The sequence below is a fragment of the Stegodyphus dumicola genome, chromosome X1 (genome assembly GCF_044657685.1).
Source record: "Stegodyphus dumicola isolate Sdum_Otavi_A_Nest chromosome X1, ASM4465768v1".
Classification (NCBI taxonomy): domain Eukaryota; kingdom Metazoa; phylum Arthropoda; class Arachnida; order Araneae; family Eresidae; genus Stegodyphus; species Stegodyphus dumicola.
The window spans coordinates 259,238,745-259,265,637 of NC_140780.1; the positions used below are offsets into that span (position 1 = coordinate 259,238,745).

The 26,893-nt window shown below is 33.9% G+C and overlaps 1 protein-coding gene across 1 annotated transcript in view; it reads right to left on the reverse strand.

The window, feature by feature from the left end:
* LOC118187953 (uncharacterized) overlaps positions 1 to 24,931 on the reverse strand; it is a 562,718-nt gene extending 537,787 nt beyond the window's left edge. Inside the window, exon 1 of the mRNA XM_085807592.1 lies at positions 24,779 to 24,931. Coding sequence (XP_085663718.1) covers positions 24,779 to 24,848 — 70 coding nt within the window. The 5' untranslated portion in view covers positions 24,849 to 24,931. The remainder of the gene's footprint in view (positions 1 to 24,778) is intronic.
* Between the last annotated feature and the right edge of the window lie 1,962 nt (positions 24,932 to 26,893).

Consider the following 26,893-nt stretch of genomic DNA (forward strand, 5'->3'; position numbering starts at 1 on the left):
TAAGACTATATCAATAATTAACTGAACGAAAGCAAGACACGTTATATCCAGTATAAGTCTGAAGTTTCAAATTTCACCATATATGAATTTTAAAACTACTTTAGATGATTAGACGATTTGCAGGTTTGATTTTCCTGAAAACCTATTTCAGCTTTATAAAACAAGTGAAGTTTGCAATAAACTAATTTGTACGTTTATTTAATACTAGTCTGAATCGAGCCTTAAATTTGAGACTAGTGGCCTATTACAAGTTTAGGAGCCGAAATGTATGAGAAAAAAACCAATTAACAAAATGTCCACACAAAATGGATCTCAATGGCATACTGCTACATACACACAATAAGTAAATAAATACATAAATCTACTCATTTTGCAGTTATTGCTTAAGAGAATAAAATTTGTAGTAGCATAATTCATGTGCAATTCAGTCAGAAACTGCATTGAATTCGAAATCATTTTCAGTAAATTCCACTGTTAACTATTTGCTCAACCGATGTCGTGAATAAGACGCAGTCATACAAAGAAGAAATAATCGCAAAACAATATAAAGCACAGTATCAAAACTTTCGTAGCATCTGAAAGACAAAATTATTCTATGCATACAAACTTGACACTTTTATATATCGATATCTGAATATTTACCGCTACGGATAACTATGGCATCACTTCCATTGCGAATAACCATAATCATGAAATTTCGTTTTCGATATTTAATCATATTTGAAAGTAAGATAAGTGAATTAATTATGTAATCTTATCCACTGGTCATGGCTTTTTCTTCCTACAGGTCAGTTCAGAACTATTCTTCCTATCCATCCTCATCGTGAAGCACGTAATGACCTAAAAGATCAAAAACATGTCCAACATACTGATAAATTTTTACCTTTTCCCACGCAAACCACTAATCTTGTGAAGCCGCTAGTTGAGCATTAAAAGAATTGTTAAAGCTTGGGTCTGCGCTTCAAATTGGAGAGCAGTTAGTTACTGTCTAACTTTACAGTGTTTAAATAGTAAGCTGGGACATAAATTCCATCACACTTCAAAAAATGTTCACTCGTGATGAAAACTTAATACCAAGTTACACTCAAAAGCTTAATTAACTGCTGCCACAATGCATTTACTTAAAATACGAACCGTATAATAATACGCAGTTTTTCACAAATCTGTTTAATCATTAAACTTCACATGTTCTAAAATCGGTAGCAGAAATAAAAAAGGTAAGTCCACAAGAACAAAATATTTTATCTCTAATGCAAGGAAGGATTTCTTAAAATATGTAAATAAAATAGGAGCTCCAGTTTGGCATACAAACTTAGTGACTTGGTATACTAACTCTTGCACACCACAGTGCTTGGTACAGCTTGCATAAAATATTGAGGAATGAAATTTTCAGTTAAACTCCATCAATTAAATACTCCAAAACACTGGTTTTAGAGTAAATATGTTACACAGATATCAAATACCAGCTTTCCTTACTTTTATTAGAGAGAAACTAGGTTATGCATAACTGCAAGAAGATTACGAAGTTTTTTAAAATTTGAATCTTTAGCATTAAGCAGATCCTGAGAAGGTTATAGTTTAGAATGAATATGGATATTTTCATTCAACAGACATGCACCAGACAATTTCTGCCTTTCCACTGTATTAGGTATAAGCATAAGAAAATTAATTTTAAAGTAAAACATTTTCTTGGTATTGGCCTGACTTTATGATGCCAAAGTGCTGCCAATACAGGTGTGTACTTTTATCACTTAATACGTATAATTAATTATCATATGTAATACTAAGTGATAACGCTACGAAAATATGTTCAAAACATTAATTTTCGATTTTAATTTTCATGAATTACGATGCGAGCTCTCACTGAAAAATAAATTAAATCTGAAGATATTAATCTAGATTTATCTACATTGAAAAAAAAACCTATGACAGCAATTTTCAGTCTTCCAATAAGTACAAATCATAAAACTGATTAACAGATTGAAAGATACAGGATTTCAAATATTTTTTAAAAATTAAGTTCTCACCGCTTATTGAATTCATTGGTTAATAAACTCAGCCGCTTATTACGCTCAAATTTCCAGGAACCGAAACAAATACATACTAATCAATAGAAAATTCATGTCCATCAATAGAAAACTTATTAAACTCATGTCCGCCGCTTATTAAACTCAGATTGGCAAAAGACTGATTCTTCAGCACCAGAATATCCAAATTTTGCCTATCAAAGAGTTTTGTTGTTCATTCATTAAATGTATTGTGCAATGTAGCTTTATCATTCAGGTTTATAGTGCTTCAACAAATCGGGTTTGACCGAAATTTCAGTCCTGTATACAGAATTTGTGACACACTGTTTTCAGAGATGTTTGTCCGCAGTGGACTTCAGAGACGCAGAATTTAGTTGCAGTTTTTAGTTGCACTGTAAATGTACCAACTCATAGGAGGTTAAAGTGGAACTTTTGTGTTCCATCTTTTAAGGTTTACACTTGGGATAGATACATTATGTTCGCACAGAGCTATAAAAATGTTCATGAAATGATTCTAAGTATTACCTACATTAAAGAGTTTTATTTATCAAAAATTTACATCTAACTTATCTTTGAATGGAAAGGAAGTGATAACTGTTGACTGAAAAAAAAAAAAAACGTAGGAAAGCATTGGTCATGTTTGCAATCACGAAGTAGCAGATCGACTTTTTAAACAAATAACAATCTCTCTGTTATCTAGAAACGTAAATCTGAATAACTGGAGGGAGCATTTTTTTTACTTGTTGAGTGCTTAATTTGTAACTTGTCAAAAATGCGAAGCGAAAAGACTTAAGCCTAAAAGTGAAGGACAAACTGTAACAAATTTTTGATGTTGCCGCAGTTAACTACATTAAAAAGAGAAATTTGTAAAACGCACTGCGCAATTTATTTAATCAAGGAATTATAATTAATGAAGAACTAATAAAAATGCAAACGTGTCAAGGAAGAAGAAAAGAGACAGATCGAGATACCTTGAAACTGCTCTCCTAGAATGGTTTCAAGACATTAAATATGAAAAACGTTTCTATTTCTAGAACTTCTTTACTACTTCTTTATATGGCAGGGGAGAATTTTGTATCAACTGACTTATGACTCACAGGTTGAAGAAAGAGAACTCCGCCCCTGTTAATCAGCAGTTGCATGGTGACAAGGAAGATGCAGATCATCATGCGGATGATAACTTGGTAAAAGACGTTTTATTTGGGTTGCTAAACGAATGCAAACTACTTAAAGTTACATAAACACACTTAAAAAAGACGAAACTGGACTGCATTACATAACATTGCGAGAAAACACAATAATATTTAAAAGTGAAACAGCAGTTTGTTTAAACTGTTACTGCTTTATTAACTGTTTGTAAGTTAAAGTTTTATCAAAGTGTAGTATGGACCAAACTATTAAAAAGACAGCACTGGTTATTGACAAAAGCAGAAAACCCAATCTTTAAAAGGAGTCAAAAATTTACATCTAACTTATCATGCCCTTTAAAAGTGGAAGTATATATGGTATTTTCCCGCTCTTTCCGCATGTCTTCGTGGTGTAAATGGAAGCATACTCGATGCGTATTCGAGGGGTACAGGGTTCGAGTCATAACAAGGGCACTGCACATCTTTCAAGTCTCCAGGATCAGAAACCTTAATAACTCTAAAAGACAACGTGTGTAAAAGCGGACTATGAAAATGTTAAAAGAAATGCAGAAAATGTCAGCTTAAGTGAAGAGTGATGACATGCCATCATCAGGCGAATTTAGAAAAGCACTGTAAATTTTAAGAAAAGTTCCTGAACTGAAATGCGCTCATGAATAATACCTATCAGCAATTTTTACGAAATTCAGAATGTAATTGAAAACTTGTAGTTAAACTGTAGTTGTTTGTAACCTAAAATTTCATCAATAACGTAATTATAAAAATATCTGTATAAAGAATAAAAATGTATTTCAAAATTGCATAAACAGTTTAATTTTAATATCAATTTGTAATTATTATTTTATGATTGATTTATAAATTAACTGTTAATTACTATTTCACATGAAAACTTTAAAACTGATACCACTGTTTACAATACACAAACCGCCGTCTATTAAACTCAAGCCCCTAATTAACTGAAATGCGTTTGGAACGGAAATGGTTATAATTAATGGAAGCCAGAACATATATATGCAAACAAATGCACACAAACTTTTCTGCACGAAGACAAGAGCTCGTTAGAGCTCGTACAGAAAGTATTAAACAAACAAAACAAAATATTCCAAAACAAGAACTCTTCAGGCATTAACTCATTACAGTCAGAGTAAGTTGCATTTATGAAAATAATGTTTTCTAGGATAAATTACAATGCTCAGCAAAACAATATGAAATTGATGATAAAAATTCATACCCAGATAGAGTAAAGAGCCTGTTATTAAAATCTACATGAATATATAATCCAAAGCCAGAATAATCTTCAGTTCTATACCCGCGAATGTTTCTTGCAAATAAAGAGCACAGCGAATAGTTTTTTTAACTGCGCATGTTATAGTTCAGTTGGTAGCTTATTTTTATCCACGTTAAATATCTATTACGTTTAATGCTTTCGTTACATATAATTATGAAATACTGCAATGAAATAAAACTAAACTATTAAGTTTTCACGCGTAGCATCATAAATTATTAGCATTACAATCCATGTTCAAATGCTTCAGTGTTACATTTATTTTTAAAATATTGTTACGGATTTGGTATTTAAATAGTTAATGTTAGTAGAATTATAAATACAATTGTTTTATTCCCCGTGCAGTGCCGCACGTGATAAATATTAAAAGAAACCTAAGCCCGAAAATAAAAAATACAAGAGCGCGTGCATTTAACATTTAATAAATAAATATCTCTTTTTGATTTCGAGAAAGTGCTATAACAATCGCACGTGATTTACAAAGCTTATAAAAAGGAGGAAAACCTCTCAATTTCGTTAGTTAGTTAGTTGTATTAAGAGTTTGTTTAGAAAACTGCTCTTGTTGACTGAAGCGAATTCGCGGATTAGCTTTCTCTAGCTATTTTAAATTAAGTTCTGTTGAACGTTTGAGTAGTTAAAAGATAACTACTGTGAGATATTGTAATACTTCCAAGAAAAGATGGATGCTGGCCAAACATGGTTTAAAGAAGAGATTAATGTGGGGCAGGAAACCGTTTAAGAAAAGATGAAGGCGGTTCAGGAATCCTTTAAAGACGAGATGAAATCTGGTCAGGAAAAGATGGAAGAATCCGTTAAAAAGGAAATGAAAGCCGTTCAAGAAAAGATTGAAGCAGGTCAAGAGGAAATGAAAATTGAAATAACCTGCGCAATAGAAAATAAATTTGAGGCTAGGGAGGACAGAATAGGAGCTGTCTAAAATAAATTCGGACAAATTAAAGAAAAGGTTTCTTCTGTCAAAGATGAAATATAAGAGAAAGTTTCGGCTGTGGAGCAACGAGTCGAAGGAAGAGTTTTGGCTTAATTAAAACACCGCTTTACACCGCTCAAGATTTCTACAGTGAGTGGTAACAGTAATGGACTGTCCATCAATGGGCATATCGATGGAGCTCGTTGCAACATGATCATTGACACAGGAGCTAATTTTACCATCATTCGGAGAGATTTAGCTCAAGAGTTTAAACATAAACTTATTTGGATGCCATCCACTGTTACCCTTCAGACTGTGTCTGGTGATAAGATCGGCATAGCTGGGAAGTTAAACGTGAACATCATATTTGGAAGTGCCGCCGATCATCACACGGCATATGTGGCGGATATTACAGATCCATTCATACTCGGAGTGGACCTTTTTAAGGAAATACAATTTTTCCTTAGACTTCAAGAATAACAAACTGCTTTCAGCATCTGAAGACATGACTATCCATCCTCAAAAGGGATCCTCGCCTGAAAACGCCGACGTCTCATGTGAAAGACCATACTCAGAAAGCTGCCGAAATCATACTAGGGTCGAAGAGAAACACCAGACTACAGGCTATTCTCCATCCCAAATGCTCTTCGGTCGAGACCTTCGTCTGCCTTGTGACCGCCTGTTTGGTCTCCATTCGGATGCACCTTCATAGCCTGAAGAATACGTCTAAGATATTCAGACCCGATTTGAGGTGATGCACCGTTCTGCACGAAAGCGAGTCAACTTGGCGACGGAGAAGGTGAAGACTAGATACGACAAGAGAGCTACTGGACATAGATCCAACAAAGGACACAAGGTGTGGTTGTGGAACACGATTCGATGAAAAGGACTCTGCCCGAAATTACAGTCACCTTGGGATGGTCCGTACATAGTCCTCAACAGGCTGAATAACGTCGTGGTTCGGATCCGTAAGTCATCGAACTCTAAACCTGAAGTCGTTCATTACGACAGGTTAGCTCTTTATGATGGCCATAGTACGTAGTGTGAATAATTGTAAATATTGTAAGACCATGGTTCTTTTTGTTTCTAAATGTGTATTTGATTTCACTTGTATTTAGTATTTGATTTCACTTGTATTTAGTATTTGATCTGTATTTAGTATTTGATTTCACTTGTATTTAGTATTTGATCTGTATTTAGTATTTGATCTGTATTTAGTATTTGATCTGTATTTAGTATTTGATAGCATTTGATTTGTTTAAGTTGGTTATTGCATTTATTGTTCATGTTGTTTGTTATTGTAATGTAATGTTTATTATTCCATTTATGCTTTAGTTGTAAGTTTGGCTTCCTGTCCAAGGATTGTCCGGGAAGTGCAGTCCTTAAGGAAGCGGGTAGTGTTACGGATTTGGTATTTAACCCTTTGTTGCATCATGTCCACTCTAGTAGACAAAAGAGCCCACCAGCTGCCGAGCGGCAAAGTCGCTGAACACTGGTAGTTTGGTCCGAGGTTCGAATCCCGGAACAGGACGCATGGTGTGCATGGGTGTTTTAGTGGTTTTTCCCATGTGTAACGTGTATACGAGCCAGTTTTCCTTAGAAAGTCCTCAACGAAGGCATCCCTCCCCTTAGACAGATAGCCCTCGAGGCTTTGCCGTAATTAAATAACCTAACCTAGTTAGACAAAAGTTTAAATATGTTTATTCTTCTGTAAATGCTTTAACAGATTCCATTCCTGTGTTTATTCATTCTATATTATTAGAACTTCCAACTGTCGATCATAGATGACTGTATAGCATCACTAAGTAAAGCATTGCTATTTGGAAAATAGCTGCTACTTCTGTTTCCAAGTTAGTACAATTTCTTATAGTAAACATTATATAATATTAGTTACATTTTCTTATACTGCCATTTTTTATTCATAATTAGTAATTTTAGACATTTTATTTTAAATGTCAGTTTGAGAAAATTGTGGAGTGGGTAGACAAAGATCTACCGAAAAGAGTGAATTGAAACCCAAATGTACTGCTTATCAAGCCAGAACACCACTGGAAATGTTTGTTTGGCAAGGAATTTCTAGAACATTTGACATTTGAATCCAATAGGTACAGGTTACAAAATCGTAGCAAAATGAATTCAATCACAATCGAAGAAATGAAGGTATTTTGGGGGATCTGTATGTCAGTTGTAGATTTACCATTTAGAAGATGGTAATGATTACTGCAAACAAGGCAGGAAATGATTTCAAATGCAATGACCGTAAATCGTTCGGAAGAACTTTGTATGCATGTACGTATATGCATACTGTCCACTGTAGTGAACAAACAGTAGCAATTATTTAAAACGAAATTTGAATAAAATTAATTTTTCTTATTACTACTAAGGCTATTTTAAGTAGAAAAAATACAAACATTTTCGTTTAACTTCTCTAGATTATTTGTATGCAACCAAGGGTTAATTAGTTAATGTTAGAAGAATTATGAATAAAATTGTTTTATTCCCCGTGCAGTGCAGCGCATGACGAATATTAAATGAAAGCTAAGCCGGAAAATTGAAAATACAAGAGCGCGTGCATTTAACATTTAATAAATAAATATATCTTTTTGATTTCGAGAAATTACTAGAACAATTGCACGTGATTTACAAAGCTTATAAAAAGGAAGAAAACCTCTCAATTTAGTTAGTTGTTGTTTTAAGAATTTGTTTAGAAAACTGCTCTTGACACGATTGTAGCGACTTCGCGGACTAGCTTTCTCTAGGTGTTTTGACGTTCTGTTGAACGTTTGAGTAGTTAAAAGATAACTACTGTGAGATATTGTAATACTGAACTAATAACTGAGGAAATTCCAGCATTTTGTTTTATTTGTAATAATAATAAATTTTGTTCATTTTTGTCATCGGACTTGTGCATTCAATACAAAACGAACCCGTGCGCACGAAACAATATGAATATCTATTATTAACTCTACGGAAGTGTAAACAGATCTTTTACGAACTAAATCTGAATCTTCTGCTTCCGATAAAGAATGCAGCATCAAAACTTACACAGATTAAATTGTAAATTTATATCTGCTACTCCTATTCCAAGGAATGCTTCAAGACGAAAAAAACGTACCACTGATTTTCTTAATTGCAAATATATATTCTCATTATTACTAGTTCTCAAGAAAGTTAAGTTTGATTGACTAAATTATTGCCAGATATTTTCATTCACCACATATAGCTTGGACAGAAGTGTGTTTCAATTTATCTGCGATGTCATCGATTACCGCAATGTCGCCGAAATTTTTCATTGTTTAACTTCACCAACAAGGTTTCACCTGTGTTATTGGGAGGTAAAGGAACGTGGGAAGCAGAAACATAGTTAACCGAATTCGAATTACACCTAGAAAAATAAACCACCTTAATGTCTGGTTTCCTTCTTTCCTCTCCTACACAATCCGCCAAAAGAAATTTTATTAACGCATTAAAAATCTCTCAAAACTCATACTCTTCCTGAATATGAAGCGCCGTGATCTGCAGGCAGGTCAGTCCTACGAACTATATAACTTTATTAGCGCCTCGCCATCTCAAGGATATCAACGTACGACAAGGACTGCATTTAAATAAGAAAGAATCGTTATTTAAAACCCAAAGAAGAACGTAGGCGTTTTGCCCTTCTATCTGTTGTCAGAACTCGAAAAGTAAGGAAACAACGCCAACACGCTAGAACTTATCTCACAATAAGACTACTCGTTCAACTGTTGTTGCACCACAGCAGAAACTAGGTTAGTCCGGCCATCAGTGCCCTACCCTTTAAACTGGTTCGGGATAAATCTTGTTCTACCGCCAACACGTGCTCAGTCCCACTTCCTTCTTTAGGCACAGATATGGATGGAAAGATTCCATTATAAATACATGAAACTGGAAGCTTCACCGTTGTATTGTGCCAAGGCTTTTCAGATTGTGACTTCCGCACACTGAATGGTTACGCCCCGCTGGTTACGAATGCAGGACTAAGCTGTTTAAGCTGAACATCGCAAGAGCTAAAGCGTAGTACGGATTTTTACCATTTGTGACTAACTAAATAATGAGTCAAATAGCATATAAAAATTTTACTGCTATTTATATAAAAAATAACCTTGATAACACTTTTAATTCTTACATAAAATAAATCCAATTTTATCTATCTGCCCGTAAAGAATAACGAACTTATGCTAGAACTGAGATTTAAAATCACTGAGAAATTATTAATTTTGGCTAAAAATACGGAACTAGATTTAAAATTTACGAATCCTTGAACTAAAACTACTTTAAACTTCTCCTACAGCCAGACACACGTAAAGATTTAATTATTTAATTGCTTATTGTTATTGAAATAACCATACGGAATATTATAGTTCAAGAAATATGTATTTTATTACGCATATATATTATAGCTATATTAAAAATGACAATTATCTGTAATAAAACCGCACGACCATTGGCCGAATCATTAAGACCACTGAAAGCTGGCAAGTCGACTCGGGCTCGAATCCAGGTGAACGGGCTGGCTGTAAAGTTAGTTTTCGTGGATTTTATCAGGGTAACGCGAAGTATAACATGCATTCTCCTCGATAACATCTCCCTCAGGCGGGTAGCGGTGCTGGACTGTCCCTAATCAAATAACCTAACGTAACCTTTAACAGAGACGAATCCTTGATTCAGTTTCAACATACTAATTCAAAACTATAATCACAGATACACTGGCGTCACTCTTTCCCTGCAAATAAAAATCATTGACGTCACTTTCCCTGCAAAGATCCACATTGCTATGAGCTTTTATACAATAACTCAAACAAAGGAGCCGAGCTTATAAATAACCCTGCTACTTGATGCGCACGGTCTTCTTCCACGCTTACGTCGTCTAGCTTGCATCTGCGTCGTCGTTCTTCAATGGCTATCTATTGTTCTGAAATGTAACTACGTATATAAAATTGCGCGTTTGGCACCCTTAATGTTTTACTAATTAAGAAGAAACTCTGTCTCTAAAGAATTGTTTCTGTTCAAAAAAAAATGTTTTAACCATCAAGCTAGTTGCGACTTTCTCTCCAGTCATCAACTACGCAGAAAATTCACGATATTTTCATGTGAGAGCTATCCTTCCCCATTTTCCCAAAGACTGACAAATAACTGGTGTCTTCTCCAGTAAATTCTGTCATTACACCACCAAATTATTACATATATATATTTAATAATTTATATATATATATATATATATATATATATATATATATATATATGAATGTACGTATAAAATCATATACAACATAGAAAAAGCTCTATTATTACTCTTAGGCTTTGTCAAGAGGAGCTCAGCCCTTTAGTGACAACACCTCTTCTGTAGAATCTTTTTTTTGTTTCTGTACGCTTAAAATTAACCAAAGCACCAAATAAATAAATAAACAAATGTTTTTTAGTAATCCGATAATTAAAAGTGCCTCGTCTACAAAAACTGAGAAAATACCCAGATATAATACATATACAATTAGTAAATTTTAAATAAATAACACATTAAAATAGAATATTGCATGGTTTTGTTAATTATTAATATTAGGACCGAGGCACTTTATTGCCTAAAAGCTATTACTTATTCACCTGATGTATAAATCCGACCCTGACGTATATAATTACGCCCTGATCCTTGTTTGTTTAGGATTAAATGCTCTTTATTTATGCTTTACTGGCTTCCTTGAGTATCGATACAATTTATTCACTCCTTTTTTTCTAAAAATATATTACGCCCCGATTGCAAATTTAATATCACTGTATTATAGAAAATATTAGAAATAGTACGCTATCCTACGCAGTTTGCTTTCAAATGTGATAGTTATTAAAATTTTATTTATCATTATTACGCAAATTTTATAAGGATGAAGTCAGTGCACTCTAAATTCATGGTGAAAACCTATAATTTTTCACGAATGGTAGGTGCAGATGAAGCTAAAATTACTAATAAATTAGATAGCTCTAGAATTGATAGATCGAAATGTTCTGCTCGAAAAGAAACTAAATACAAAAATGAATGGAAGTAATGAGTTTCGCGAAGTGTTTAGATGAATACAGTAATACTTTTCGGCAGCATCTTAACGGCATACGAAGCATGTTATTGCAATGGTTAGCAGTTATATGCCACCCAGAACATAGTTTGGATGCATGACTACTCACAATATTATTTTGTTAAGAGCACGAATGCATAATCAATTTCTATACATAATATGAATTTTTTATAAAATTATTCTTCATATATTTCTTAAAACCATAAAATGATTTGGAACAATATAAATTCTGTCTCATCCCTATAAAATAATAATGCATAACTAAAACATCCGAACCTTTTCCGATCCGTATAGATGCATTTTGAAACTGCATACAGAAAATTAGATTCAGAAGACTGAGCTTTTTTATAACGATACCTGCTCAGTTCGGCATATCCTGCTACATGCCTTAATGCTCAATTATAATCATGCACTGTACATAACTTGTGCAATTTATAAAAGGTTGTTACATCGTAAGAATATAAGAAACAAAGCGAATATTTTCATCTCAGCTGAAACAGCAATACATGGTTCACTTAATCAAAATAAAAATTTGCACTCGAGCATAACGGTGAGTTTTAAAAAAATAACTTTATATTACCAATACATGTACCCTAGAATCTACAAACTTTAAAAGCACTTCTTTTTCTTTATAAACAAACCAAGCGTCAAGTATCTTCACACTTATAAAGAACTGTTATTCATTTAACCTTTCGATTTTCTTTTCCATCTGAAGGAAAAAAAAAAAAGAAACAAAGTCTTTGAAGTTTGGAAATTGGGACTCCTCTGCTAAATTTTAGAGCATCTAATAAGCAAGTGCATTCATGCCTTCATTTTTATTTATCACGAGAGTCCAACAAACGGTAATGAAGGGGGTAAGTCAAAGATCGATCGATTACTCCTTCAGAACCCACAACTGCCTCTACTGAAGATCAACTTCCTCCCGACCTCCCATAAACTGGATGGCATTATCTTCGATTAATGAACGTCCCACACACCACTTTAAGGATCACACTTTTTGTTAAGGAAAAGAAACCACCTAAGAACAAATCCCTCCAAACTTTCTTTTAATCAAGCTGATTATCCTTTTGTGGGGCTGAAATTTGTAAAATAAAATTCGCGACTTTCAAGTTTATCTGCCATTCTATTTAGAATCATTGGACAAAGTTTTAATTAAAGAAACAAAGTGTCTTTCTTTCATAATGCTTAGATATATTTTCTTCGACTGGAGCAATTTTAATAGAAGTAATTCATGCGAACTTTTCGGCACACTGTTTAGACAAATTGATTGCACAAATTTTATTCAGATAACATATCAGTCAGATTAATGGCTATAAAATAGTTCTCAGAAGTGTGGTGGGAGATTATGTACCTGCAGAGCTCGGTTAGTGAAAATGAAACATTTAACGAACATATCACTCAAACTTCAAACCAGTGTATGCACTTCTGGTTAATCATTTCCAACTATTCCGACATCACCTATATAGCTAAAAATTACCAATATAAGCGATCTTTTATCACTGGGATTAATTGCCGAATAAAAAAAAGACTCATAGAAAATCATATTATGGCTATGAACATAAAACATTTAGCATAATATCAATGCATGAAACATTTATCTGTTTTATCTTTTACTACCTGAAAAATAAACTTTAGCCATATTCATAGTCCATGCGGAAAAAAAATTAAGAAAATATTAACGCATCTAGCCCACTTTGACAGCAGATATTGAGACTACAGCAGAAACGCTAATGTTAAAATATTCTCAAAATCTAAGTGTAGCCAGTCAAGGGCGCAGAAGTGAAATAAGTGAAGTCTAATAGTGGATAAAAATAAAATTTTCTTTATTTTTAAATATTATACTTTATTCTTTCTACAGTCACACGAAAACTTCATTTTCAGCTGATTTTCTGATTTTACAACGAAATAACTTCATTGCATCAAAACTGTCACAGGTTTGTTAGACGCTAAATCTCTAAGTTATCAAATTAAGATTAAATAAACTGCCAACAGAAATATAGTTGGAAATTTTGCTTTTACTTTGATTCTTTAATTAGTTCATTCGATGTTAATTAATAAGTACAAAATTTTATTTTTAATTTTCGGTACATTGAAATTACGAACAGAATGATATGAAACTTTTAAAGCGGCTTAAAGGAGGGACTTAAGTTTCAAAATATTATTTTTTGTTAAATGTTACAGCTAATTATTAATTAAAATAAAATTAATTCCATCTTTTATGAAGGAGACATATGCTAGAGTCGTCTTATTCAGAAATTCGATGTCTCAGGCTAATTTGCTAGATTTCTGTTGCTTTATTAGTTTGTAAATTTACATTTTAAAACTTATCTAAAATAAAAGGAATGATTTTTATAAAACAAAAAATCAGCTTCATTTTTCACAAAGTAAATCGCAACATATTTTACATAAATGTTTCTGCAGAAAAGAAGCATTAAATTTATGAGTTAGATCCTTATAATCTTTTACAACCAATTTAATATTTTTAGTATTTTACAAATTTTAACCATGCGCACTGTTTCTTTAACATTCCCACACATTTCATTTTACACGCATTCAAAATGAATAACTCAGGATCCGAGCCGTCCTCTTCAAAAAAGATTTTCACGTGGTATCCTCCTAATTAAAATTTAAAATATTTTTTAGATTAAGTTTTCTCTGCTTTTCAATGCATAACTTACATATCTGCATATACATATGCACAGCTCGACATTGAAAATGCAACACCAAGAAGGAGTGGTCAGAAATTTATGCAAATTTTAGAGTAGACGCACGTCACTGAGTTATGCGAATGATGTGAAATGCGCAGCTCTCCGACGCACATGAAGTAAGATATAAGGGAAGGAACGTGCAGAATAGGCAATATTCGTGTCGTTATTTCTGCCATACGAATTATCGAAGAAAGTTGGTTTTTGTCTCGGAGGATACGTGTAATAGGACAGAATGCCCGGCCGCCGTCAACGAAGACACTTCCAGCCAGACAGACGATTTTACGAGGGGTATGGTGATCCGATTGAGAAGGGCCGGTTGGTCCTTACGTCAAATCGCAACTGATACCTACATGGATGCGAGCACGGTGCATCAGCTATGGCGAACATGATTGGAAAAGAAAATGTGGGAAGGAGGGGTGCAGGTGCAGCCAGAGTGACGTCAGCACGCGTGGATCGACGCATCCGCCCACAAGCTGTGGCGGTCCCGCAAGTCACTTGTACCGCGATTCTGCAGCATGTGCAAGACACCCTGGATGTTCCCGTGTCGACCAGAACCATTTCCCGTCGATTGGTTGAACGTGGCCTGCACTCACAGCGTACGTTAAAAAGACTGCCATTGACCCCACAGCATAGACGCCAACGTTAGGAATGGTGCCGGACTGGAGCGATGTGGATGACAGAATGGCGAAACGTCGTGTTCTCAAATGAGTCACGCTTCTGTGTATCCAGTGACAGTGGCCGCATACGTGTGTGGCGTCGACGTGGAGACAGATCTAATCCGGCAGTAACTGTGGAACGCCCCACCGTGCGACAACGTGTCATAATCGTTTGGGGCGCTATTGCCTACAATTCCAGGTCACCTCTAGTTCGTATTCAGGGCACTATGACGGCTCAACGATACTTGGATAATGTACTGCGGCCGGTGGCAATCCCCAACCTTCAGGGCCTGCCTAATACAATTTTTCAACAGGATAACGCCCGACCACACAGTGCCCGCATCTGCCAACATGCTCTGCAAGGTATACAGATGGCCACCATACTCTCCTGACCTGTCATTAATCGAACATGTGTGGCCGTTTGCAGACTCTGCCCTGCCTCGTTCAGAAGACGAACTGTGGCAAATGGTTGAAAGGGAATGGAGAGCCATCCCTCAGGACACCATCCGCACTCTTATTGACTCTATGCCTAGACGTGTTTCTTCGTGCATCGCTGTCCGCGGTGGTCCTACATCCTACTGAGCCGTCCCCCGGGGGCTGACTCAGGAGAATTCCTGGGAAGTACTGGTTAGGTTCTGTACCTAGGCAGTCTCAACCACGGGGGCACATAATTCGTCTTCACAGGACTAGAACCCGAGTATTGAACTCAGGTAGGTTCAGGTTTGGCAGGGACCGTACTGGTACTGTCGTGTCTGTTCCTCTGGCTGTGGTGGAGCTATATGGTTAGATAACATTGACCTATCTCGATGGGGGACCAGCCCTCAGAGTTCCAGCGACGGAGACTGATATATTAAGGTAGGGCACCCATCTTTTTGAATTCCTGCGCCGAGGGAGTGGTGCCCTGAGGCAAAGGTGTCTGAGCGTTCATTTTTCTTCTGCATTAACGATTTTCTCTTCGTCCTGCTGAGGCTATGTATAAAGCCGAGCAGGGATTGTGGGGCCTGAGCCGCCACTGAGGGGTCCTGCGTGACTCAGATATCTAAACCTCGTTAAAGGTTGACCAACGTCTCCAGGTCGAGGGTCCTTGTTATGGTGAACGTATCCTACTGAGCCGACGCCTTTCTCGCTCTGTATTCTGACTATCATTTTGAAATAAAGATCACTTATTGCTACTTGCTGTCTCTTTTTTCCAAATTTCATCACTTTCTGACCATTCCTTCATGGCGTTGCATTTTCAATGTCGAGCAGTATATATGTTACGGTGAAACACCGAAATCTGGAGAATGTCGACTTTCACCGGTGAATGTCAACCTTCACATAGTCTTTTGGTGTATGTCCGAAATATTTTCCAAATACTCTTATTTCTGACTTACACCGGTCAATGTCGACATTCACCATCTACTAATGGTGAATATTGAACATATAACAATATATTTTCTTCTCCGTAATTCAGTCGCGAATAAACGTACTTGAGACTTGAAATATGAACTTAAAAACATGAGAACCTAAAACACATAATACATTCAAAATGAGAAAGGAAAATAATAGAAGTTAAAAACTTACTTAATTATAGAGTACGTTCTAAATGAGAAAATAAAATAACAGTAATAAAAAACTTACTAAATTATGTGATTCAAATCTTATTTATTGCTACAACTTAAACTTATTATGGCACTTTATGACCTCTCTTTTCGGTTTTCACCAGAGCATATCTATGATTGTCGACATACACCGGTGAGGGTCCGAATATACAAAAATGTAGTACAATATTCGATCTTTCACCGATGTATTTGGTGAATGTTGATATTCTCCAGTGAAAGTCGACATTCTCCAATTTCGGTCTTTCACGGTAACATATATATAGCTTTGTATAAATTATTAACAATATACATACATAATTAAGATATAATTAAGATATTGAGACTCTTATCAGTTACTTGATTATATGCTCATATACACACGAATTTTGAAATAACTCATGCGTGGGGATATATATCAGAATAATATTCCGACAAAGCGTTCCTGTGTGACTGGACAGCAACCTAATTACTTCAATCCGGCTAACCAATCTTGGACTGCAACCTAACCGCTGAAATTAATTTTTCACTGCAGCTATGCACTCTTTTAACCAGTACTGTACAACTAAATTAAAATAGAAGAAAAAGAAACATTTTTTGCACACTGCTCTGTGTTATTTATTACACAACACCCTCATCCCACCCAAGAAGAAAGATTTAGTTTTCCTCATGCCCAATAAAAGACAATACTAATTTGGGGAACATCGAGAAACCTTCTGTTAACACAATATAAACTACATGTAAACTAATGTTTAACACATGCTCACATGTGGTGGCTGATTTTGTAAATATGAGACTTGCAGTTTATGTTTACGTTCTGATTTAACAAAAAGGTTCTTTTCAAGTCTCTGTCGTTAACTTCAGACACAATGATAACTCGCTGCAAGTCTGTTAGGAGTTTGCTACCAGTTTATGCAACCAAAGAAAGTCAAACTTTATAGCTTTATTACTTCGTTGAAATGATAATAGGTTTCTCATTCTGAGTGAAATGACCAGTTTATTATTTTTATTCCGTAAAAACTCAAATATGCATTTAATATTCTGCATTTTCTCATTCATACCATTTCCATTTTCTGTCTTTGTATTGGCTGTTTAATTGATTAAATGTAGTAAAATTCAAAAGCTATATGCCTCAGGTGAACGAAGAAAACCTTCTGAAGGAAACTGTTTCTGACTTACGTTAGGCATGAAAATAGTTTGGCTACCTAACGCAGCCAGTCCTTTAATCACTGGGAATTGAACTTTGGACAAACAACTAGTGCTTTGGAGTTTATAGAGTCATTAGGTTATGTTTTTAAAGCAGGGGATGTGAAAAATATGCAATGTTCCCGCCGGTACTTGAATCTGGACGTCTCGAATACGCGCCAAGTGCGTATTTCACAAGTGCACATCAGCGTAGCCACTAAGGGAGGGGGTTTCGAAAATGGACCACTGAGCTTCTATTGCTCTTGTGACGCTAAATCTTCATGATTGTGAGCGTATGTTGCTTACGTTTTAATTTATATTTTTTTCGCAGTTATAAATGTGTGGCGTAATAGTACAAAATCTCATAGTGCAAGATTAATTAAGTGCAAGTTAGTTTTGCATGTTTAATTAATCCCAGACATTTCACTTTCGCGATTTTTATCACACATTAATATTTGGATTGATGTTCACGGCATATTATCACTCTTTACATCGAGAAAATGAACGGACTGGAAGTGTTGCAATGATTCTAGTGTTTTCTTATTTCAGTGTTAAATAGAACTTGAGAATGCACAACTACTTTCCCAGAAAGGACATTTGCTGGACATGTGTATTAAAAAAAGTGTGAAAGAATCTATTACTTAAAAATTCTTACATACAAGAAAAGAATTAAATGGGCGATAATTACTTGAAAATTAAAAACGGAATTTTTGTTACTGCAGGGCAATAGGTACCGCAGTATGCGAACTGCTACGCGTGGAGATAAAAGAGTTTATTTTAAAGAACGTTTATTATATAAACTGTGGATAAAGAAGGAGCTTTTCATGAAAGCGAAATTCTAAAAATCCCATCTTCTAACATTTCTCAGAAAATTAATTCCTTGAGATTAATGAGCTATGCTTTAGTTTCAACTATGTCACACGTTTCAACTATGTCATTGCTTTTTAATGCGAAATGTATTTAATACGTTTTGGCATTAAAAAGCAATTTTTAATGTCTTGTCGGTATTTCATATCACTACTAAAAGTTCGTTTTTCATTCTTCATGACAGGCATTAAAATGAATTTCAAGTTTCTAACTTAAGATGCTAAAAATAGAAAAACCCGCATATTTAGTGCGCATCATAAAATTTTAGATGCATTAGAATTGAGAAAATTAAAAATAGATTTTATGAGCTTTAAATGTTTGTCAGTGATATGACTATGAGCTGATAGCTGTATGGAGAAAAATAACTATTACGCATTTACATAATTTACAAAATAGATTTATTTACTAATGTATAAATTTCATATATTGTACTGGGGTTTACAACGGTGAAAATATAATGAAATAAGAAATCTTCAAAGACCATTTTCAAACTCAGATCATTATAGGTAATGTTGCTCTGTGAGTTATAGCAAAACAAGTTGTTTTCTTAATCAGAAATCAAAACCAGTCTGGAAGTAAATACAATATACCGGTGCCCAATCGCAAATCTAATTTTTTTGTGAACATGTACTTAAGTTCACAAAGACGAATAATTTTACCACGGAAACCTCAATGAACGAAATAAAAATATACTTCTATTAAAAACTATTTAATAATTGTACCAAACAAAATACATGTAAATTATACTTTGTAACGAAATATTTTTTGTTCCCTATCAAGTAGTATCCTACAAAACACTAAGAAACATTTTTAAATTGTATTAAATTTAACCTCTAGCACAACAGGAACAACGCGTAATTAGAATTATTAAAAGCAGAATGTGTCGGTTTTCTGAAAACCTACTTTAAAGCTCTGATAATGAGGTGACACTCCTTTTAAATGTTACTCCGTAATGTATGTTAGCACATGTATAGTATAAATTTCTCAACTTGACGTGTAGAACGAAGAAATGGGTGAACAAGAAGAAATCATCAATCGAGCCAGAAAGCTATTCTGACACATAGCTCTGATGGCCAATTTACCATCTCCAACAAGTGATATGGCCATTATCTTGAGCAGAAGAATGAGCGTTTCACTCTCATATCAAATTAAACGGTTTCTTCCAAAGTTATGCCGCCATCTGTGGTTTATCATTCCAAAAGCCTTCATGCCTGCATCCTCTCAGTAAGCAAAAGAACCGTCACATGACTGTAATCAATTTTCACATCAAAGACATATATTCCCATCATCAGACATTTGGACTACTACCCATGTGTCCAAGTGCAAAAGTAAGTGAATGTATTTAACACGATAATGGCGCAATTAGCCCAATTAATTCAAACAGTATCTGATTTAGTTTGAAATGAAGAAATATAATTTTAAGCTTTTATTAAAATACCGAAAAAATATTCAATACCGTTTTAGTTAACGTACAGTGTAAAAGTTTCATATTTAATCTTCAGAATGATTATTCATATTTCAGTCAGATTATAAAAAATGTGATTTAAAATCTAATATTATGAAAAGAAATATAATAAAGGATATATATATAAATAAGAAAGTTCACTTCTTTTTTAAACCTTCTTACCTTCTTAAAAACAGAATTTACATTTCACAAAAGTTTAACTAACTCGGATAACTAGTTATATACTTAGAAGGAAAAAAGATACTAATGTTAGCTATGATAGCTACGATTACTTCAGAACCGAAAATTTATAATGAATATAATATTAATATACATACTATAATTTAAATAATTTACCTGCATTGCAATTCTTCCGTCGTTATTGGCATATATTTGAAAATTTAAAACCTAGATATTTTAGTACTGGTATGAAATCAGAACTAGGGAAGAAAAGTGGGTCCGTGACATTTAACCAACAAATCACTTAGACGACGACACAATCGACAGCAGTTAGCTGACAATATAAAAAATTTAGCCGGCATATACATTTAGCCGACACGGACAGTTAGTCGGTAGATATTTCGCCGATAGGACATTTAGCCGACAGCACGCTTAGCCGACAACAGATTTAGCCAACAACGCGTTTAACCGAAAGCACGTTTTACCGAACAAAGCGAAAACAAATGCAACGTAATCCGTTAAAGAAAACAAAAATTAGACTTGAAAAACTAAGACATAAGAAACTTGAAAACTTTGAAAAATAAATATAATTAACTGAGGAAAAAAAACTTTTCTTAATGTTAAAGAGTTCAGAGAAATTACGTTTACTAATTGAAGAAACTCTATGAATAATGTTTGTAGATCGGAAGTCAAAATTATGATTAAGCGTCAAAAATTTCTTTATTTTTCCTTTCAGACGTTTTATGTTCCCTGAACAGAAATTTCAGAGTTCTTTCAGTTTTCTCCACAAACTTCGGCGACAGTTAGGATTATTATGTAAAAAGGTTGTATGTACAAATGACGCTGTTCAAATTGCTGGGCTACTCAAAGTGCATATCGGCAACACTGCTTCGTCAACGGAAAAATATCAACCCTTAAAGAAATTTCAATGGAAACATAAGTCGCTGATAAAAGAACGAAATAAGATCGGGCAAAAGATATTTTAAGTGTATAATCAATATCTTAGCCGTAACAAAGCAGGGTGTATAGTCCTCTATTTCATGTACGAGTATTATAAACCTATGTGACAAAATTAGTATGCAAGCATACTAAGCACAGAATCAAATTATAAGCTATTTATAATACCTATGGATAGACTTATGAAAATATTAAATGACATTTAATGTATTGCAAGCTATCAGACGCTGCATGACCTTTATATTTTGGGGAGTATAACGATGGTCAGCCAGAGCATTTATGATTCAGCCGTTAGTACATATTTAGACATAAATCAAATGTAGTTAAAATGGACTATAATCACTCACCGCGAGTAAATCCTATTTTATTAACATGCATACAATACTAAGTAGTAAAAGCGTTGTACGGCCGCTGATCAGAAAGGTAAGACATGTACCATGTTTGAAACAAACGGAAATGAATTTAAAATGGTTCCAGTGTTTGAACTTGAAATATTCGCTCTGTTCATTTAGAACATTTAAGTTCAAACTATTAAACTCAAACAAAGTTGCATATGTAGACCAAACAATAAGACCAGATTTGTTTTCTTTAATACGCCGTTCTAAAGTCCGTTACTACTTTACATGAGAAATTTATTATTTCTACAATTTTTCACTTTCTTTTTAAACATTAACATTAAAAGAAAAAAAGAAATATGTCTCTTTATTTCAGAACAATGCATTTATAGTACAGATGTATCTTTCTTACAAAACACCTTCAGTACATCAAATTAACATATGTGACAGAAATTTGCATACAAGCAGTCCCTTTCTTGTAAAATTCAGGATCATCTTCATATTTGATGACGTCATGTATTCGAGACAATACATTGTACATTTATAAATAAAATGACTGAATATGCGTTGTAAATTCGTAAACATACAGAAGTACAATATGAAATGTACAAAGGATTAAAAAAAATCTAAATGATTTATACGTCTCGAAACTGAAAGCAAATTCTGAAATTTCCAGTAAGTTGTCGCGTGGGCTCTTTGCCAAGTCTAGCGAACCAGAGCCTCAGTCACCATCAGTGACCTAGAGGTGACAACTAAATAAATAAAAGAACCTCTTGCGGCACAAAAGCGAAGACAAGAAACTCTTAACAATAGATCCGAAATAAAAGAAATATTGAACTGATAAAGGCGGATGTATTGCAGCCATTCTGACGTTAATGACTGAACTCTCTTTTAAAGTTTCAGGATGCCCTGAACTGCAAACGTGTGTGATATCATAGTGGAGATAGTCAGGAACAGAAATCGCACTATTCGGTTTCGGGCTAATGACTGGCGAGCCACATAGCAATTTACCAAAAACTAGGTCACATGCATATTACTAAGAAAATTAATGGTACACTCGCGTATTTCCATTCATTTCGCATTCTTTATAGGATCATTGAATTCTTGATGAATTATTCGTCCGCTCGTTTATCATATTATTAATGGGAGTTATCATGGAAAAGAATTAAATTGTACTGTAAGTTCTAAAACTCCCAATATTACCTCTTCAAAAAACGTCTTTATTTCTGCACAATTTCAGCCCTTCAGTAAGTTTTCTTATTTCCCAATCAAATTTTCACTAAACCATTTGAACTAAACTGAAAAATGAAAGGAGATCATTCTATTAAAGCTATGTTAGATTCATTTTTCTTCAGAAGATTCATTTTTAGCACTTTTGTCAGTTCAATGAATTTCAGCGAAAGGTGAAATTTTCATTAAAGTTTTCTGTTACTATAAAATAATGAATTTGATTACAATATCAAAGGTTTTTCATATTGTGCCACAGTTTATACAGTTTTCCTAATATCTAATCAGTCTATTAAGTTTCGAAATTAAGACGACCGTCTTATTACTATGCTAGATTTTTATCGTTTTTCTTTCAACTGAATCCTCCAGAATTATTTAAAAGGTAGTGCAAAATTATTTCGATTACTTGGGCAAGACTGATTAGTTAATCCTTCGTGAAGAATTTTAATTTAATATAGGCTTTCGAATTCTCATTCGTGTATCTAAGCATGTTTCACTCGCATAATACAACCTTTACTTCGATGAAGAAATATGAAATTATCACTAAATTAGCCGCATATTAAAAATATTTCAGTAATCTAATATTACTCATAAAACATTTATAATAATAGCATAAGTATAATGTAGTTGAATTAGAATGCCTTTTATATACTTTTTTTTAAATAATGAAAAATTATGAATAAAAAGTAACACTTCAAAAATTACTGGTTTAAAAATATCTATTTCAATATTAAAAATCTGGAATATAAATCTGTAAATTTTAGTAATAGGTCTATTTTATAAGTACCTTTTATTAAACTCTAAACAAGCTGATCTAACCCAATGTTCAAATAAATTAATAATATGTTAAGCAATGAATAAAAACTAATCAAGAATTAATTTAATTCAATGAACAAATAAATTAGTGCGTTCCATTATATGAACTTCTTCACATAAAAAATAATTAGTTGAAATTCATCGGAAATAACTCACGGGTTTGACTGCTAAGCAATAAAATATCTGGTAAACTAGAAAACAAATGCAATTTACAAAATCATAAAACTGCGATTCACACTCTGTTTATACATACACGCGATTCACGTAATACGTATGTGCCAAAATTAATATTTTTCTTACTTAGAAAGAAAAAAATAACGAATTTCACACTTTTTGGGTCTTTGTGTAGAATGGATTCTAAATATATACAAGATAGCTTAAATTTAATTTTTGAGCTTTTTTAAAGTAAAAGGTGTTGGTGTATTTAATTATGGCAAAGCACACTAGGGCTATCTGCCTAAGGGGAGGGATACCTTCGTGGAGGAACTTTTTAAGGGAAACTGGCTCGTATACACGTTACACATGGGGGAAACCATGAAAACACCCATGCAGCCAACCCGTTCGCGGGATTCGAAACGAACTACCAGTGTTCAGCGACTTTACCGCTCGGCCGCTGGTGGGACTTTTTAAAATAAAAGAAAAGTAAAATATTTACTGAAAATGAATAAAAGACATTTTGATAAATAGATATAACGTTTGGCTTCATATTTCTAACTTTTCCTTTTATGTTGATAAATAAGTAAAAACTCAGACTATGGTTTTTCTTTTTTCTCATTGATATATGAAATATTATAATAGTACATATCAGTTTGCAAGAAAATTCGTGCTCTAAAATATATTTCACGTTGCCTGTATTACACAGTTGAACATTTATTTTTTCGCAGTTTATTTAAGTGCAATAAAATATGCTTCTTCTCGTGAAACCACTTGTGTACAAAATAATGCAATAATTGCATGCTTACGTAATGATTTATTTTCTTACATTTTGAAAAAAAACATTTCACTCGAAAACAATATACGAAGCGCGCATATTTTCTGTAACATTAAAATTCCTTTACAGTAAATATGCGTTAATATTAGAGAAAATTAAAATAAATTAATACGTGCATACCTTTTTTTAGAAACATTTCATGTCTTCAATTTATTTCCAAAAGGAATAAATAATATCTTATGGTAATCCATATTTTCTATACTTCAGTGGGATAAGTATATAATGCAAAGTATTAGCATTTTAAAAATATTTCTATTAAAATTATCCCATTATTTTACTGCAAATTAAATGCGAAAGCTCAAATTATGCGTATTTTACAAAATAACAAAAGTTTGCATTTTAATGCAATATATACACTGGCGTGCAAGTTTACCTTGTGATGTGACTTCAGCAACTAGAGGCAGCAACAGCGCCAGTAGCATAACACCACAACACCAATGCATGTTGATAATATGTTACGAGAATTATCAGACAGCGCGCATGAACTGCGTATCCCCGCTCCTCGGTGGAACTTCTCACACTGACTTCAATCCACGCCGTTTGGCGCACAACCTATTTAATACCAAGGTCCGGCGCATGCGTCTTGGATAGATCGGTTATTCACGTAGAAGAAAGGGGGAAGGCAAAACACGAATGCAAATCCAAACTTAGTTACTAGTTGGTTACTCGTTGGAGAGCGTATTATTTGCCTCTTGCTCTAAACTTGATATTTTATTGTTTTTAGTGGATGAGTTTCTGTGGTCTGTGCTCTCATCAACCAATGAAGCTGAAAGAGAGAGAATAACAAGAGTAAAAAATTTCCTTCTCTATCATGAGATAAATGAAAACACATATAATCGAATGCAGAGGTAAGATCATGAGGATTTTTACTGTTTCTTTAAAATAAAAGTTCTACTCCCACAAATGATGTAACAGTGAACTTCAGAGGGCTTTTATTTATACAGCGTTTTAATTTTACGTGTATGAAGCAATTCCAACTCTTTATGAAAGTGAAACGATGGTCAGAGGCACTTGTATGTCGTTGTTTGCTACAGTATAAGGGGATGTGTTAAATGAGGAAGAACAAATAGAAACGAAAGAGAAAGGGATTAGTTTGTAACATCATGATATGTGTGGCATATATGATACAAAGTAGTGCCCAAATATGTAATCAAAACAAAAGTTAAAAATATTTATGAAAAAAAAAGGGATAATGAAAATTCGAAAACTTGCAGTTTTTCCATTAATACTAGAGAAAAATACATAAAAAAGTAGTGTAGCGAAACCTATGCTCAATTGTTCGGTATCTAACTTAGATTACACAGGTCTCAGTTTATATATATATAATTTGCAATTTTGCTAGATTTTTTCCCCTTTTGTAATAAAGAAATAACTGTCTTTTTGTTTTTCCACTTTGGTAATAAAAAAGTAAATAACCGCTTTTCCAATTAGTAGTATATTTTTTTTCATAAAAATTTACCTTTATTATGGCACTTTAGACGCTGACGGTTACTTCATTACATTATACACCTCATTTACTGTTTGCAGCAAACATAATTTTGTTTTTTCCTGTTTTTCATACAATTATAATTTCAAATAAGTTTTTTATCCTATAGTTAGAACATGAATTTTTAATCTTAATTTTTAACCTCTGTTCATTCTAAAATATTTTTCCTCTTTATTCCATAGATCCCCACTTGGCGTTTTTTGCTGTGTTGTTTATTTGCTGCACCATTTTTTTACAGATCTCAAATTGTGGAGGAACCCACCGCAGCCTGCCTCCGGTTCTTTCGTTTTTGAGATAATTCTTAGTTCTACTGGGATCTCAACGGAGCCCTAAATCAGAGTTGCTCCGGCAATTCAATACTGAACCTCAAACTGGGCAGAAATTTCTTTCACTCTAGTAAACTTTTGTTTTAGTAATAAGTAAGCCTTAAAAATTAATTATAATTCCTGAATGCACCCTGTCTTTCTCTAGAAAATAAACGCTTGAGCGGAAATTGAGACTATTAAAGAAAGAAATGCTCCCTCCCACATGTTACAAACTTGCTTTCCAGGAAGTGAAATGAATTAATGCCTGAGACTATGTAGATTTTTTGTCCTAACGTATATCATATTTAACACACTGGACGCCTGTTCTACGATCACTGAAACCATATATTATTTGCGCTACAACTTAACGGTGAAAGCCATTCTGTGGTCCTCTGTTGATGGGCGAGTGGGTCCACTTTATTGAGAGGAGACAAAGCTTCAAGGAGCATTAAACCAATCACAATACAGACAAGTGACGAAATTTCCAGCGCGATGGGGCTAAAGTTCTAGGAATATTCTCCCATCATTTCACTAATGCACACACCGTATTTGTAATTCGAAAAAAAATGGTATTATGACAGTATTATGACCAAAACGCAGCAGAATATTCTGCTGTGTTATGTGGAGGAAAATGCCGTTTTTTTTTTAGGGGAATATTAATGCAGGAATTTACGGCTAAGGAAAAAAAGAAAAAAAA